Source organism: Quercus robur, chromosome 2 (genome assembly GCF_932294415.1).
Source record: "Quercus robur chromosome 2, dhQueRobu3.1, whole genome shotgun sequence".
Classification (NCBI taxonomy): domain Eukaryota; kingdom Viridiplantae; phylum Streptophyta; class Magnoliopsida; order Fagales; family Fagaceae; genus Quercus; species Quercus robur.
In genome coordinates, this window is record NC_065535.1 from 8,567,631 (window position 1) to 8,585,224 (window position 17,594).

General features: G+C 37.2%; 2 protein-coding genes across 2 annotated transcripts; both read left to right on the plus strand.

Annotated features, from left to right (window-relative positions):
• Positions 1 to 4,161: 4,161 nt before the first annotated feature.
• LOC126694332 (uncharacterized) lies at positions 4,162 to 5,049 on the plus strand. The gene is made up of 2 exons (XM_050390565.1): positions 4,162 to 4,372; positions 4,604 to 5,049. Exons 1-2 carry the CDS (start codon positions 4,162 to 4,164, stop codon positions 5,047 to 5,049), a joined length of 657 nt encoding a protein of 218 aa, XP_050246522.1.
• Positions 5,050 to 5,079: 30 nt separating this feature from the next.
• LOC126694338 (uncharacterized) lies at positions 5,080 to 16,587 on the plus strand. The gene is made up of 6 exons (XM_050390576.1): positions 5,080 to 5,279; positions 11,760 to 11,814; positions 12,020 to 14,074; positions 14,194 to 14,626; positions 14,784 to 14,878; positions 14,975 to 16,587. Exons 1-6 carry the CDS (start codon positions 5,080 to 5,082, stop codon positions 15,983 to 15,985), a joined length of 3,849 nt encoding a protein of 1,282 aa, XP_050246533.1. The 3' UTR covers positions 15,986 to 16,587.
• The last annotated feature ends 1,007 nt before the right edge of the window (positions 16,588 to 17,594 follow it).

The window sequence follows — 17,594 nt, forward strand, 5'->3', positions numbered from 1 at the left end:
ATCTCTTACTTTTCATGAAGCTACTTTTTGGGTTCAGATTCACGGCTTACCAACCTTGAGCCAGACAAGGGAAGCGGGTTTAAGTATTGGAGGAATTTTGGGCAAGGTTGAAAAGGTGGATGTAAGGGATAAAGGGTTGAATCTGGGATGTTATCTGAGAATTAGAGTAACGATGGACATATCGCAACCGTTAATCCGGGGGAGGTTGGTGCGTATGGGAGGCTTGGAATCACGATGGGTTGAGTTCAAGTATGAATGTCTACCTGTATTTTGCTACTTGTGTGGTAGACTTCACCATGATGTGAAGGAATGTATAGAGTGGATACGCAGGGCAGTCCTGATAAAAGTAGAGGACAAGCAATATGGTCCTTGGCTGCGTTCGACTCCAGATAGGTTGCAGAAATCACATTTGGTGATGGGATAGCAAGCAGGGGAGAGAGCAAGACTTTGGCAGATGGGGGTGGAGATGACAGAAGGCGTGAGGTAGTCTGGTAAGCAAACGGCAGCTTCCGTTGAGCGCCGTCAATACAAAGGAGATGTGGAGACTAACGAGGAAAGGGCTGACGTGGAAAGCATGATATTGCAAAGCGAGAAATTCAAGGAAAAGCTGATTGGGGAAAAAGAAAAACCAGATTTCGAGGAGCAGTTAAGGGAGATTGACGCCAAGATTTTCGGTAAAGCTGACATGGGAGGTAACGTGCAGATGGTTTCCAAGGTACGAATATTGGAGTCGGAGAAGTCAGTGTCAGTAAACCAAGATGAAAAGGTGGTGAGTGACGAGTCAGTGCTTGGCCTGGGAGTTGGGTTACTTTCAAGTGGGCCGCAGGATGTAATGGGCCATACAAAAGACAATGATGGGCTTGCTGAAATAAATAAATCACTGGACCAAGTGAATGAACTACAATTATTCCAAAGTGGGCCTAAGATGCCAAATGCAAATGAAAGAGGATTTATTAGAAAAGCCAAGAGCCCAAACCGAAAAAAGCCTCACACACATGTATGCAAGCCCAGAAAAGAAAATGTGGGGATACACACGTCCAACTTGCAGAAGGTGAATGCCTTGATGGAGATAACTTGAATGGATATAGAGGAGGTAGAGGTGGGGCTAAAACGTAAGTCACGTGCTCCCCTTGAAGAAGTATTGGAGAATGCTGGGGCTAGAAAGAAACCCAAGTTAGTAAAGGAAGTTGCTGCTTTTGGTAAACTGTTGGCAACACAAATGGGATCGGTGGCGACTGCGCTACAGCCCCGCTGGGAACAATGAGTGCTATATGTTGGAACTGTCAAGGGCTTGAGAACCCTTGGACAGTTAGCACTCTCCAAAAATTTGTTTTGGAGGAAGATTCCACCTTGGTGTTCCTTATGGAAACCAAGTTTAATGTGGAGGAAATGGTTGAGATTAAGCATAAATTGGAAAGAAGCCAAGGCATGATAGTTCCTAGTGTTCGCTGAAGTGGGGGTTTGGCCTTGTTATGGAAGGAGTCGTTGCTAGTGGAGGTGCAAACTTTTTCCCCGAGACACATAGATGTGATTATCACGGAGGATGCTGGGAAAAAGAAATGGCGTTTTACCGGATTGTATGGCCACCTTGAAACCAACAAAAGAGAGGAGTCTTGGTCGCTATTAGTAAATTTGAGCACTAGGTGTGAGCTTCCTTGGGTTTGCATGGGAGATTTCAATAAGATATGTCATAGGGGAGAAAAGGTAGGAGGGGGTGAGAGACCTGAATGGCAGATGAGAGCATTCTTATCAACTATCAACAAAAGCAAACTTACGGACATGGGCTTCGTAGGCCCAGAATTCACTTGGAGTAGGTGGTTAGGGGCACGTGGATGGGTCCGAGAGAGACTTGATCGGACTTTGGTCTCCATAAACTGGGCTTCTTTGTTTCCTGAGTTAAGACTATACAATGTGGCCACTTGCTCTTCAGACCATAACATACTGATTCTTAAAGCCTTCCCACCTAAAAGTAGGAACAAAAAAAGGTAGTGGTTATTCAGGTTCGAGGCTATGTGGATTAAGGAGGAAGAATGCGAGGGAGTAGTAAAGGAGGCTTGGGAGAAAGGCCGAATTCTTGGAGGCCAAAATCAATTTGGGCGGTGCATGGATGAGTGTAGGTCTTTTCTGCAAAGCTGGAACAGGACAAACTTTGGCCATGTAGGTTGGAAAATAGCTTCACTCTCTAAGAAGCTTCAATGGTTGGAGTGCTTACCAGGGGGTGAGGCAAACATGGAAGTGATACATGACACAAAAGGGGAGCTTAACAGGATGCTTTTGGCGGAGGAAGAGATGTGGAAGCAGCGGTCAAGGAACTGTTGGCTGAAGTCAGGAGATAGTAATACGTCCTTCTTCCATAAGAAAGCCTCAAAAAGGCATCAACGAAACACCATTTCTCGGCTTTTGGACTCTAATGGTAACTGGCAGGATGAGGAAGATATCATGGGTCATATTCTTGTTGAATATTTCCAAGAGCTCTTCACTTCTTCAAACCCAACAGTTAGTGAAGATTTGTTAGATGCTGTACACCCTAAAGTTACTAACAGAATGAATGTAGTCTTATTGCAGGATTTTAGGATTGCCGAGGTTGAGAGAGCCCTTAAGCAAATGCACCCGCTGAAGGCTCCAGGTCCTGATGGTATGCCTCCATTGTTTTTCAACATTATTGGCCTATTGTAAATTCTATTGTCATACAAACTATAGTAGACTTTCTTAATCATGGTGTTGCTCCCCCTAAGTTTCATGAAACCCACATTGTGCTCATTCCTAAGACAAAAAACCCCTCTAGAGTCACTGACTACAGGCCTATAACTTTATGTAATGTGGCATATAAGCTTGCCTCCAAGGTAGTAGCTAACCAAATGAGGGTTGTGTTGAAGGATATAGTTTGTGAAAACCAAAGTGCCTTTGTAGTGGATAGGCTCATCACTGATAATATCCTTGTGGCACATGAATTAATGAATCATATTCACAAGAAGAGGAAAGGCAGGGTTGGTGAAATGACTTTGAAGCTGGACATGAGTAAGGCCTATGACCGGGTGAAGTGGGGGTGTTTGCAAAAAATAATGGAGAAGATAGGGTTTCATGAGCGGTGGATTCGTATTGTAATGGCATGTGTTTCCTCTGTTACATATGCTATTAGACTTAATGGCAACCTTGCGGATTAATCACTCCTACCCGAGGCCTTAGACAAGGGGATCCTCTCTCCTCTTTTCTCTTCCTTTTGTGTGCTAAAGGTTTGTCGGCTCTATTGCATAAGGCGTCGATGAGGAAGGAATTGAATGGTGTGGTTGCCTCGGCTAGGGGGCCAAGAATTTCACACTTATTCTTTGCGGATGATAGTTTGATATTTTGCAAATCAATGGAGAAGGAATGGGCTAAAGTGCAGAGAATTTTGCAAGTTTATGAGTCTTCCTCATGTTAGCAATTAAATAGGAACAAGTCGGCCCTCTTCTTTAGTCGTAATACACCTACACGCACACAGGAATTCATCAAGACCATGTTTGGTGCCCAGGTTATCAAACCTCATGAATCTTATCTGGGCCTTCCGTCGTTGATTGGCAAGTCTAAGAAGAACACATTTGCATAGCTGAAACAAAAACTGGCTTCCAAGCTAGCGGGTTGGAAGGAAAAGCTTTTATCAAATGCGAGGAAAGAGGTATTGATCAAGGCAGTTGCACAGGTAGTTCCTTCTTATACTATGAGTTGTTTCAAGCTTCCCAATGGGCTTTGTAAGGAGATGACTGGAATGGTGAGACAATTTTGGTGGGGACAAGTGAAGAATGAAAAGAAGGTGGCTTGGATGAGCTGGGATAGAATGTGTCGCCCGAAGGAAGAATGGGGGTTGGGCTTTAGAGACCTGAATCCTTCAACCTAGCCCTTTTAGCTAAACAGGGCTAGAGACTTCAAACGAATTCATCGTCCCTTTTTTCTCGGGTCTACAAGGCTAAATATTTCCCTAATGGGGACTTTGTGGAGGCTGAGATAGGTAAGAATGCTTCCTTTGCTTGGAGGAGCATCATGGCAGCCCAACATCTAGTAAAACGTGGTTTAAGATGGCAGGTTTGTGATGGTTGTCGCATACATGTTTGGCAAGACCAGTGGCTCACTACTCGGAGCATTTATAAGGTGGTCTCACCTAAACGGCCTGGGAACCAAATTAAAATGGTTTGTGAATTACTGAAAGAGGGGAGTAAGGAGCGGGACATAGAGCTAGTTAGGAGGCTTTTCTTACCCCAGGATGTAGAGGCAATTCTAAGCACTCCCATCAGTGATTTGGTTGCTATTGATAGAATGGTTTGGGCTGAAGATAAGAAAGGAAGATTTACCGTGAAGAGTGCTTATAGGCTGGCTAGGGAAATTGAGGCAGAGGGTGGTAACGCCAGTTGCTCAGACCCAACAAAATTGCATGGAGTATGGAGAGGGGTGTAGAGGATGAACTTGCCAAACAGAATCAAGCATTTTGCTTGGAAGGCCTATAACGGTATCCTGGCCACTAAAGAATCTCTCTTTCAAAGAAAGATCACTGCCAACAATATATGCGAAGACTGTGGTAGGCATGTTGAAACTACCATGCACTTGCTCTGTTTTTGTAACTGTAGTACAGAGGTATGGAGTTCTTGCAAACTTTCCCTACCTTTCAACGTTCAAGAGTCATGGAGTTTCTTGGATACCTTTAGTAGACTTTGGATTTGTTGGGAAACACAACAAGGGATGCTGGAAAGGTGGGTCTCGATTTATTGGGGCATTTGGAAGAGTCGAAACGAGGTTTGGCATGGAGGAAAGAAGCGTCCAGGGCTGATAATTGTGATAAATGCTCTAAGACTTTTGGAGGATTACCATTCTGCCAATGTGAAGTCGAGCCAATCTAGTTCGAACACCCAAAACATAGCTATCTGGAAGCCTCCTCCGCCGGGTTACTTCAAAGTCAATGTAGATGGAGCGTTATTCGCAAAATCTAAGCAATCTGGTGTGGGTGTGATCGTGCGAGACGAGGATGGTAACGTGGTCGCGGCCATGTGTAGGAAGCTGGACTTACCTCTCGGTGTGTGAGAGACAGAAGCGAATGCCCTAGAGATTGGGATGACATTTGCCGAGGAGGTGGGACTTAGGGATGTGGTGTTTGAAGGTAACTCGCAGCTGATAATCAACGCTGTTCACAGCACTGGAGAGGCAGTGTCATCAGTGCTGAACATCATACAAGGTGTGTTGCGGAAAGCTCAGTGCTTCAGGACATTTGATTTTCTACATACTAAAAGGCAGGGAAATGTACTTGCCCACTTGTTAGCTCAGCATGCTTAAAAGGTTGAGAGCTTGGTAGTTTGGTTGGAGGAGTGTCCCAGTCAAGTGGCACATGCGTGTGCAAAAGATGTATCTTTATTTCAACGTTTAGTTTAAAAAGTATGAGCATTTCCCATCAAAAAAAAGAATCTAAAGTCTCTCTACCAAAAAAGGGAAACAAATACAATAGTGGGTAACTAACAACTATATAATATGACCTGGTCTATTCTCGAAAATGCTTAAAGATGGACTGAGTCATAGCCCATCTTTAGAAATATCAAATGCGATGGGCTTCAAAGTTGGAGAGGAGCCCTAAAGTTAAAAGCCCATGAAACTTATGAGATTGATGGATGTATGTGTGGCCAAGTTGCTTTGAGAATTAGAATAGAGAAATACTATGTTCACAATATTTTCACAACACTTTTACAATAAATTTTAAGTGGTATGCTGTTAATGGCTATTATTAGTGGGCAAAAAAGTAATTTCAATGGTAAGTTTAAATTAGAACTAGTAAAAACTTATCTCTAGAATTTGTTGTGTAAATGTCGTAGACGTAGTAGTACTTCTCATTCAAATATCTATATGTGGTTTTAATAAGTTGGCTAGGTTGGTAGGATTGATCAAATTACCTCTAAATTATAAAGAAATGTCATACTCACTTAACAAGAAACTATAAGGAAAAAGAAAGAAAGAGAAGAATCCACCAAACTTCAATGTAGCTGGATTTATTAAGTTTTTATTAACAAGAAACTATAAGGAAAAAAAAAAAAAAAAAAAAAAAAAAAAAAAAAAAAGAGAAGAATCCACCAAACTTCAATGTAGTTGGATTTATTAAGTTTTTATCTTTGCATTGGGGGAAGCAAAGAGAGATACTATATGTAACATGTTAAGTGCGCTTGTCATTTCGGGTAACTACAATGGGCTAATTGACACTCGGATATCATCCAAGTGTGCTATTGAGGAACAAGTAACAATCAAAGCGCCAATGGGCCTGCAGGCCGTGCCAATCTTTTGTGGTCATACATCGTTTTTAATTTTGGGTCAAGTTAATGGATGTCTTCAAAGCAATTATTAATAAAGTAAAATAGAAAAATTTTGACACAACTTTTATAAAAAATATAAAACACTGTTAATAATATTTATTATTTTATCATTCTTCAAATAAATTATTTTTAAAAATAGCTCATAAACCAATGCCCATATGGCATTGGTCAACATTTCCCTTTAATTTTTATTTTTTCTCAACAACAAGTGGTTTGAATGGGTCGAGTTAAGTTAAGGTTGGGTTTATGATATTTTTCGGCCTGGATCTCGTTGGGTTGAGAAATTGCCAACACAATCCATGGCAGCTCTAAAAATAAACCAATCCCTAAGGATTGGGTTGGGTTGGGTCATTGAGTTTGAGTCATTCTTCAAGCCTAATAAAAAAAAAAAAAAAACTTTTATTAAATTATTTAAACTTATTATTCAATAAATTATTACAATTTGATACAATATTCCAACTTTATAACAAATAATTATGAAAATATCAAAGTAAATCATAATCAAGTATCAAGATCTTGAATAAATAAAACCGATAACTTTAAAACACATTTTTTTAAAACCATGTGGATTAGGTCGGATTACTTAGGTTGAAAAAATTAGTTAACATGTGATGAGTTGAAAGAAAATCATTCATGTTGAGTTATTGTAATCTGGTAAATATTATAACTTTTTGAATCATGAATGTCCATGCATATATATATTGTCAGTTACAAACTTGCAATTGTAACTTGCAAGCACAATATCACAAATTAAACACGGCCGAAATGGGGAATTTTTTTTTTCGTTGTATGCCATCATCAGTGGTATTTCTACAATGGTTACTTTTCATCATTTAATTTAAGTTATGAAGGTAATGTTAAAAATAAAGACACTTTCGAAAGTGATAATAGTTGCTAGAAAGCTACATCCTCAATGAGAGCTAGCTGTGGTAATAAGTGAAGATAGGAATTAGGATAAAGTTTTCTTGGTACTCATTTGCTGGCGAAATGGGCATTCACTGCAGCCATCAATCGGGTTATGCTAAGGTTTAATGCTAAGCTTAGCCGAGTCTTGCACAGCCCTGGCTAAGGTAGCAAGGGATGGCAGAGGCGAAGTTATCAAGGTTTGTTCCAAGCTTCTTCATTTCTGAAGCAAATGCCATCCTCTCTATAGGCTTTGCCAATCACAAGCTAGGAGCGTTGGGATAACATCTTAGTCAAAGGAGATGCTAAGAAATGTTTTGATCCCTTGACCTCTGATGATGAAGCATCCAAATGGTCTATTAGTTGTAAGTTAGTAGTATCTTAAGTCTTATATCTTCTTTTCCTGGCTGTCTTTTTCGTTGGGTCAAGACTCAAGAGGGAGTGCAATTCAGCTGCACATGTTGCTGCAAAATTCACTCTCCGCAATAGAGATCCTTTATGCTGTAATAAGGACAATCTCTCTGGAGTCATAGACTCTGCTTGTAAGGGGGATTGTTCATCTGTTCTGATTTGATAGATATATTGCAGATTATCACCCAAAAAAAAAAAAAAAAAAAAAGAGTCAAGTAATGGTTGAAGGCTTCCTTTTGACAATTCAATTTCCTATTTGAGTTTTATTATCGGGTGAAAATGGCAAATACCACCATTTTCAGAAATTTGTAGCAAAAAGACATTGTTTCGGAACTAAATGGAAATCTACCACTTTTTATGTACTCGAGCTCACTAAACTCGAGTTTAGTAAACTTGAGTTCCTAGTTTCATTCCACTATGGCACTACTGACCTAGAATTTGTGCAATAAAAAAAAATAATGTGGTACTTGAATGAATAGTTTTTATGAGAAAATAATGAATAGTTTTAATTAATGCGGAAGACAGATTTTATGAATGCAGTAAGCAGATTTGAATATAAAGTAAATATAATGTGCAGAGAGCAAATTATATTAATGTAGAAACAGATTTTATCAATGCAGAAAAATAAATTCGATTATTGTGAAATTCAAACACGAAAAAGCATTCAAATTTGGCATTTAAATTTAGAAAACACGATTTCACTAAGTGTTTTATGGGAAAGTAGTGAACAATTTTTTAAATAGTAAATAGAAAATAATTTATGCAGAAAAGAGAGTGAACAATTTTTTAAATAACGCTGAATAGAAAATAATTTTATGCAGAATACTATAAATAGTTCGTACAGAAAACAGTGAACAATTTTTATGAGAAAACAATGAACAGTTTTAGTTAATGCAGAAAACAAATTTTATGAATGCAATAAGCAGATTCGAATATATAGTAAACATGATGTGCGTACTCCCAGAGTATTCAATAATTTTTCGTGTATGTATGTATGTATAAATAATTTATCTTTTGCCTTTTTTCCACCTCTGCCCTTCTAATAAAATGGTTTCTTCAAACCAGACGCATTTGGAATTACGTTATGTATATAGCTAAAATAAATCACTAGAAAAATGTAGTGTTCTTTCCATATATTAAAAAAGCCTATAAAAAAGTTATAGGTATATCACATATAAAATTATTATTTTGAAGACAACATTTAAATTAACAAAAATAAAAATGTACATTTTTTTTATAAACAAAATAAACATAAACATAAACATATATAGAAACGTAAGAATAATTTTGTACTCATGAATATCTTTGTTTTGTAAAAATACAAACATTAGAAGACATGAAATTTATTCTACCAACATTTGAATATATATATATATATATATATATTTAAAATGATAGGCCTCTTTGGGATTCTATTTGAATATTTTATGACATCAAGATGTGAGAGGAAATAGTTGTTCCTATATTTGGCTATTTTGACCAGGGGCGGCTCTACCCTTTGTTCAGAGGTTCAAATGAACCACATGACTTCAAAATATATATATATATATATATATATTTATAATAATTATTTTTGTTAGTTTAATACTTTAATTTATTCTTAAAAATATTTTTGCACATCCTAACTTAAATCTTATACACTCTTACTACAAGTATTTCCAACTCTAAGAGTATAAGTGTTTGTGATGTAAGTGTAACTCTTTACTATAAATTTATATTATATATGTGTGAGTGTATCTAATATTAATTGTGTGCATTACTTTTTGTTATAATATTATTTGTGTGAATAATGTGTGTGTGGATATTTGTGTGTAAAGTATAAATATAATATAATATAATATAATTTAATAATTAGGAAATAGAGAGGGTTTATTACATGTGTGTGTATTGTTATCATGTTATAATAACTTTTTGTTATAAAGTCATAAAAATTCAAGAAGAAAAATTGTAAAGTTAGTGATTGTTCAAGAATTTAATTGGTTACACGTAATGTATTATTTTATGGATGAATAAGTGTGGTTGTGTGCGTCAATAATTAATACAGAGCCAATGAGTTAAGTTTATTCATTTAGTTTAAAATATTTTTATAAAAACAGTGACAAATTAATGCTAAATAGAAAATAATTTTATGTAGAATGCTAGAAATAGTTTATACATAAAACAATGAACAATTTTTATGAGAAAACAATGAATAGTTTTAATTAATGTAGAAAATAGATTTATGAATGCAGTAAGCAGATTTGAATATACAGTAAACATGATGTGCAAAGAGCAAATTTTATTAATGTAGAAACAGATTTTATCAATGTAGAAAAACAGATTTGATTATTGTGAAATTTAAACATGAATAAGCATACAGATTTGGTTTTTAAATTTAGAGAACACAATTGCAGGAGGTGTTTTATAAGAAAACAGTGAACAATTTTTTAAATAGTGAATAAAAAATAATTTATGCAGAAAAGAGAGTGAACAATTTTTTAAATAATGCTGAACAGAAAATAATTTTATGCTACTTACTTTTATGTTTATGTTTATTTGTCGATTATCCAAAAAAAAAAAATTATAAGGAACTCGAGTTTACCAAGCTCGAGTTCCATATTACTTATTTTTATGTTTATGTTTATTTGTTGATTATCCAAAAAAAAAAAATGTAAGGAACTCGAGCTTGGTGAGCTCAAGTACCTTAGAAAAACAATACCGAGCATTTTATTTACAAAGAACTCAAGCTTGGTATGCTCGAATTCCATATTACAAGGAACTCAAGTTTACCAAGCTCGAGTACCTATTTTTTTTTATTTTTTATTGCACAAATTCCAGGTCAGCAGCGCCACGGTAGAATGAAACTAGGAACTCGAGTTTACTAAACTCGAGTACTGTTTAGAACTTGAGTTTAGTGAGCTCAGGTACATAAAAAGTGGTAGATTCCCATTTAGTTCCGAAACAGTGTTTTTTTGCTACAAATTTCTGAAAATTGTGATATTTGACCATTTTCACCTTTATTATTAGATGCAGTACTGTTTACATGGTTCCATGAACAGTACTCAAATACCAATGTTTGATGTTTTTCTCTCAGGTTCATCAAAAAAAAAAAAAAAAAAATTCTCTCAAAGAGCTTATCTAGTTTTTAATACTAGTTTGATATGAATCAAATGCTAAAATTTAAATAAAATAAATGGATTAATTTTTTTTTTCTAAAACTTATAGCAAAAAAGGTAAAGTAAAACCCATAATAAATAAAAAAGACCGAAAGTTTTGAGCAAAAATCATGACTCACAAATAATTAATTAGACATAAATATTTTACCAAAAACATAAAAGTGGGACCCCTTGTAAAAAAAAAAAAAGTGGGACCCACAATCAGTATTGGCTTAACAATTACCACTTTAATAGGTACCACCGAACCACTAGACAGCTACAAAGCAAAAGTCACTTTTAGATTCTCAAAATTTACTTAACATCCTTATTTATTTTATCATCTCATTTTATAACTCACCTAATATCTTAATTTTTATTTTTACATATAATTAATTAAAATAATATAAACTAAACCAATAAATAATATAAAAAATTTAGTTTCTCTCCCTTTTTTCCATCTCAATACCTTTTTGGTTTCTCTTTTCCTCATTAAAATAATTTTTTTTTTACCTCCTTGTGAATAGTTGGTTCTCATGTACAAGAACCATCTATTCATAGTTGGTAAAAAAATGTAGGGTAAATTTCACAAACTGAGGTTTGTAATAATATCAACTAGATCCAAAACATTTTAAAACCCACAAATTTGGTCCTCAAAAGACAATTTTTCCCCTAACAAAACAAACACCGTTTCTCTTCTTTCATTCTCTCTTCTCCGAGTTTTCTATCAGAACTCTCTTTCTCATTGAACATCAGTCATAGCAAAACCCATGATCTTGGTCATTCAGCAACACCACCATGTAAGGGTCATCCCAATTCCCATCGCAACATTGACGTCATCAGCACCGTCAAAGGACTCTCATCACTCTCTCAAATCGGAACCCACGCGATGGTGGTGCTTCGATCTAGATCTCGCCTTTGTAATGAAGCTCAAGTGGTTTGTCTCCACTCTCCACTAATAGAGTATTAGTTAGTAGTGGGGTTAATTGTACAGCTGGACTATTGGGGAATTAGTTACTAAATCTGGCTCCCTATTGGCAGTTGTAAAGGTGAGCCTAGCTTAAATACTTGTGATTGACCTTTTAGAGAAAAAGCAGAAATAAGACTACAATTTGTTTCCTCTTCTTCTCCATGTTCCTTCTCTACGTTCTTGGAGGGTGACTCCCTCGAACCAGTCAGCATTCTTTTTCACTTTCTCCATTATTTCCCTTTCAATTTCTGTTCTACTGCAATATTTTACTGCACTATTACCAGAAGGTCCACTACAATTGGTATAAGAGCAGTTTCGATCTTACAATGGCTGATGGTCCTAATACAAGGTATTCCCAACTTTCGGATACAATTACTGGGGTTAAGCTACAGCAAGATCAACACCAAAAATCCATGGAGATCATTACACAGCAGCTGGCCCAATTGTCTGAAGCTGTCAAGGAAATTCGAGCAGTTTTGCCCACTAGGCCTCTCGACAACAATAACAGAGTCGAATCTTCTATATCTAATGGAGGTAAGATTCCAATCCCTAAGCAAGTAACATTAGAATTTCCTAAATTTGATGGAGAAGATCCCACTGGATGGATTTATAAGGCGAATCAGTACTTTAAGTACTATGAGATCCCTAATCATGAGAGAATTCTCATGGCTTCCTATTATATGGAAGGCCCAGCCTTAGTTTGGTTTCAAGATGTTGAGCATGATTTTGATGGATGGGAATCTTTTCTAAAATTACTCCATACTAGATTTGATCCAAGTGCATATGATGATCCAATGGAATGCCTTACCAAACTTAAACAAACTTCCACTGTGTTGCAGTATAAGTCACAATTTAAGGTCATTTCTAATAGAATTAAAGGGTTATCTGAACCACATAAATTGAGTTGCTTCTTAAGTGGGTTGAGGGATGAGATTAGATTAGCTATTAGGATGCTAAATCCCACATCCTTGCATCAAGCTTTTGGGTTGGCTAAAATTCAAGAAGAATATTGGATTAGCACTAGAAGGGCTTCATTTAAAACAAGCATGGAAGTGGGCTCTCAAGCTAAGTCTTCCATTCTTGGTCTACCTAAACCAGATCCCAAGGCTAGAGTAGCCATCCAGAAAATTAGCCCTACACAGATGGAAGAAAGAAGGAAAAAGGGGTTGTGTTATTACTCTGAAGAGAAATGGAATTCAAGCCATAGATGTAAAACTAGTCCAAAACTTTTTCTAATGGAAACAGTTCCCAACGATGAGGTTCAGCTAGGGGTACCATTGGAGGAATTAGACACAACAGAAACAATAGGTGGGGGGAAGGAAGAAAATCCTGTTGCTTACCCTGAAATATCTTTATATGCCCTCTTAGGAAGCCCAAATCCGGGAACCATGAGATTAATAGGGTTCATAAAGGGAGTAAGGGTGACAATTCTTCTTGATACTGGTAGTAATCACAATTTTATTGATCCAACTATTGTGTCCAAGGCTACTTTAACGAAGCAATCATCGGTTTTGGAAGTTAAGATTGTAGATGGGTCCGTGATAAGAAGTGAGGGAATCTGTCATGGGGTAATGATAAAAATGCAAGGGCATGTGTTCCAAGTTGATTTGTATTCTCTAGCTATGGATGGTTATGATGTGGTATTAGGAATACATTGGCTTAGAACTTTGGGCTTGATTCAATGGGATTTCCAGAACCTTATTATGAGATTTCTATATGAAGGGCAACAGATTCTACTAAGAGGGGTGCAATCAAAAGGGCCTAGCTTCCAAGAAGGGGATGAATTCTTCAAGAACTCTCCTAAGAAAGGTCTGGTACTCCAAGTCATGATGCTGGATTCACCTCAAGATCAACCTCAAACCAATTCAGCCCTGAAAGAGTTGTTGCAACAATTTAACTCTGTGTTTAACACTCCAAAAGAATTACCACCAAGCAGGGGGCATGAGCACCAAATAGTGCTCAAAGAGGGCACTCAACCTATCAATGTTAGATCTTATAGATATCCTTTTTATCAGAAGAATGAAATAGAGAAAATTGTGAAAGACTTGCTGGAGACAAGGGCAATAAGGCCTAGTAAGAGTCCATTTTCTTCACCTGTGCTCTTGGTCAGAAAGGCAGATGGTTCCTGGAGGATGTGCATCGATTACAAAGCTCTCAACAAGGAAACAGTGAAAGATAAGTTTCCTATTCCTGTTGTAGATGAACTTTTAGATGAGCTATGTGGTGCTAAAAAATTTTCTAAGTTAGATTTAAGGCCTGGCTATCATCAAATTAGAATGAAAGAATCAGATATTCATAAGACAACATTTAGAACACATGAGGGTCATTATGAATTCTTAGTAATGCCCTTTGGACTTACCAATGCCCCATCCACCTTTCAAAGCTTAATGAATGCAGTTTTTAAACCATTTTTAAGAAAATTTGTCTTGGTATTTTTTGACGATATCTTGGTTTATAGTACTTGTTTAGAAGCCCATCTACTGCATCTTCAACAGGTACTAGAAGTTTTGCAACAGAATCAACTCTATGCAAATCCAAATGTCACTTTGGCTGTGAGGAAGTTGAATATTTGGGGCATATTATTTCTGGAGAAGGGGTACGAACTGATTCAAAGAAGACTGAAGCTATGCTCAATTGGCCTGCCCCTACTTCACTCAAGTCTTTGAGGGGTTTTCTTGGCTTGACAGGATATTATAGAAAGTTTATTAAGGGTTATGGCCAAGTAGCTAGCCCTTTGACTGACCTCTTAGGAAAGAATGCTCTTCATTGGGATGCCGCTACTCAATACTCCTTTGATCAACTTAAGGCAGCGGTGGCTAGTCCCCCAGTTCTAGCCTTTATAGAATGTGATGCTAGTGGTCATGGTTTGGGAGCTGTCTTAATGCAAGAAGGTAGACCCATAGCTTATCATAGTCAAGCTCTGAAAGGCAAGAATATTCATTTATCTACCTATGAAAAAGAGCTTCTAGCTCTAGTAATGGAGGCCTTACTTATTGGGCAAACCCTTCCTTATTAAAACTGATCAACAGTCCTTGAAGTTCTTATTAGATCAGAAAGTTGGCACTCCAGCTCAACAGAAATGGATAGCTAAGCTAATGGGATACATCTTCCAAGTTGAGTATAAAAAGGGGAGGGATAATCAAGTAACTGATGCTTTATCTAGAAAAGAAGATCCACCTCAAACAGCCATGTTTTTACTTTCCTTTCCACAATTGTCCTGGTTAGATGAATTACAGTAGTCCTATGCTACTGATCCAGATCTCAACAAGATCATTCAAGGCATCCAAAATGGAAATTCTAGTTTCCAAGCTTATTCCTACAATGGCAATGTCTTAGTGTATAAGGACAGAGTGGTTCTAGGACAAAATTCTCCTTTAAAGTCCAGGGTATTGCATTATATTCATGATAGCCCCTCTGCGGGTCATTTAGGCTTTGAGAAAACCTATCAAAGAGCTAAGAGAGAGTTCTTTTGGAAGGGAATGAAAAAAGACATTAAGAAGCATGTGAAGGAATGTGACACATGTCAGAGACAAAAGGTAGAGAACTTGGCTCCCATGGGACTCTTGCAATCACTGCCTATTCCTGAGCAACCTTGGGCAGACATTTCTATGGATTTGATTGAAGGATTGCCAAAGTCTCATCACTTTGATGTCATTTTTGTTGTGGTGGATAGACTTACTAAATATGCTCATTTCATTCCCCTTTCTCACCCCTATACTGTTGCCAAAGTAGCTTCCTTATTTTTGCAACATGTCATCAAACTCCATGGCATACCCAAATCAATTGTCAGTGATAGGGATCCCACATTCACTAGCCATTTTTGGGCTGAACTCTTCAAGTTACAAGGTACTGCCTTGGCCTTGTCCTTAGCTTATCACCCACGAACTGATGGACAAAGTGAGGTGGTCAATAAAGGCCTAGAACACTATCTTAGATGTTATGCAGGGGAACAACCCAAACAGTGGTCCTTTTGGTTGGCTTTGGCTGAGTTTTGGTATAATAATAATTTCCACACTTCTACCAAAACCAGCCCTTTTGAAGCTTTTTATGGCTATTCTCCTCCAACATTACTACAGTATATACCTAGTACCTCAAGGCTAGAAGCAGTTGATGTCCACCTAAAGTCCAGAACAGCAGCATTGGCTTTACTTAAACACAACCTAGTTACAGCTCAAGAGAGAATCAAATCTCAAGCTAACAAGCATAGAATTGATAGAGAGTTCCAAGTGGGAGATTGGGTATTCTTATGACTCCTCCCGTATCGACAGAAATCCTTGGCTACTAGGACTAATCTCAAGCTTTCTCCAAGATTCTATGGGCCATTCCAGATTCTCCAAAGGATTGGCCAGGTTGCTTATAAGTTGAATTTGCCCTCTAGTTCAAGACTTCATCCTGTTTTCCATGTTTCTTGTTTGAAACCTAAGTTGGGAGCTCAAGTTAAACCTATACCAACACTACCTCCAGTGGATGCTGAGGGTGTTCTTTGCCCTGAACCAGAAGCTATTCTCTAGAGAAGAATGAAGAAAATTCACAATCGAGTTGTCACTGAGGTCTTGGTTCACTGGCAAGACACTCCTATTAAAGATGCAACTTAGGAGCTTTTGCATAATCTCCAGCAGCAATATCCCCACCTTGTGGGCAAGGTGCTTTAAGAGGAGGGGTATTGTAATGAAGCTCAAGTGGTTTGTCTCCACTCTCCACTAATAGAGTATTAGTTAGTTAGTAGTGGGGTTAATTGTACAGCTGGACTATTGGGGAATTAATTACTAAATCTGGCTCCCTATTGGCAGTTGTAAAGGTGAGCCTAGCTTAAATACTTGTAATTGACCTTTTAGAGAAAAAGCAGAAATAAGACTACAATTTGTTTCCTTTTCTTCTCCATGTTCCTTCTCTACGTTCTTGGAGGGTGACTCCCTCGAACCAGTCAACATTCTTCTTCACTTTCTCCATTATTTCCCTTTCAATTTCTGTTCTACTGCAATATTTTACTGCACTATTACCAGAAGGTCCACTGCAGCCTTCAACAGACTCCCTCATCCTCTTTGCGATGACGTGGTGGATTGTGGCCTGACCTTTAGATTTCAAATTTGGGTAGTGCTTCTTATAATATGGTATGTTTTTTGGTTTCTCATATGAGGTGTACAATTTGGGTTGTGTTGATTTTTTGTGTTGTTTGGCTGGAATTTTTGTTGGTTTTTTTGCAGCGATGTGGGTATGAAGTTATGAACTACAGCAATGTGAGTCTGAGAGCTTAATGCGATACCACTTCGTCTCTAGAACACCACGTGATTTGGCCGGATTATAACCACAGAAAATGATCTTAAATTCATCATTTTCCCGCTTTTGACATCATCGATGAACTAGCTCCAGTCTCCTTCATATCCATAGTTGCTAATTTCTTTTTGGCGTAAATGCACTTTTAGTTCCTACATTTTGACATTTTTCCATTTTAGTCCTTACATTTTATTTTTACCACTTTTAGTACCTAAACCAATTAATGCGGGACATTTAAGTTCTTGAAGCACCATTCCGTCACCAAACTAACGGGAAAGCTGACGTGGCTGACAGATCAATTAAAAAAACCATTATTTTACATGACACATCAGCATTTAAAATTAAAAAAAAAAAAACCCACGTCAGAAAATTTATATAAAAAAGAAATTAAATTTTAAAAAAAACCTTAAATCTAATTTAATTAAAAAAAATTATTACTTATCATTATTAATTTTCATAAGACTATTACAACTGGTTCTTCTTGTTCTTCCCAATTAAACCCAGCAACGAAGAACTCAAACCCAGTAACCAATAACTCAAACCTAGATTAAAAAAAGAAAAAAAAAAGAAACGGAGATCAAACAC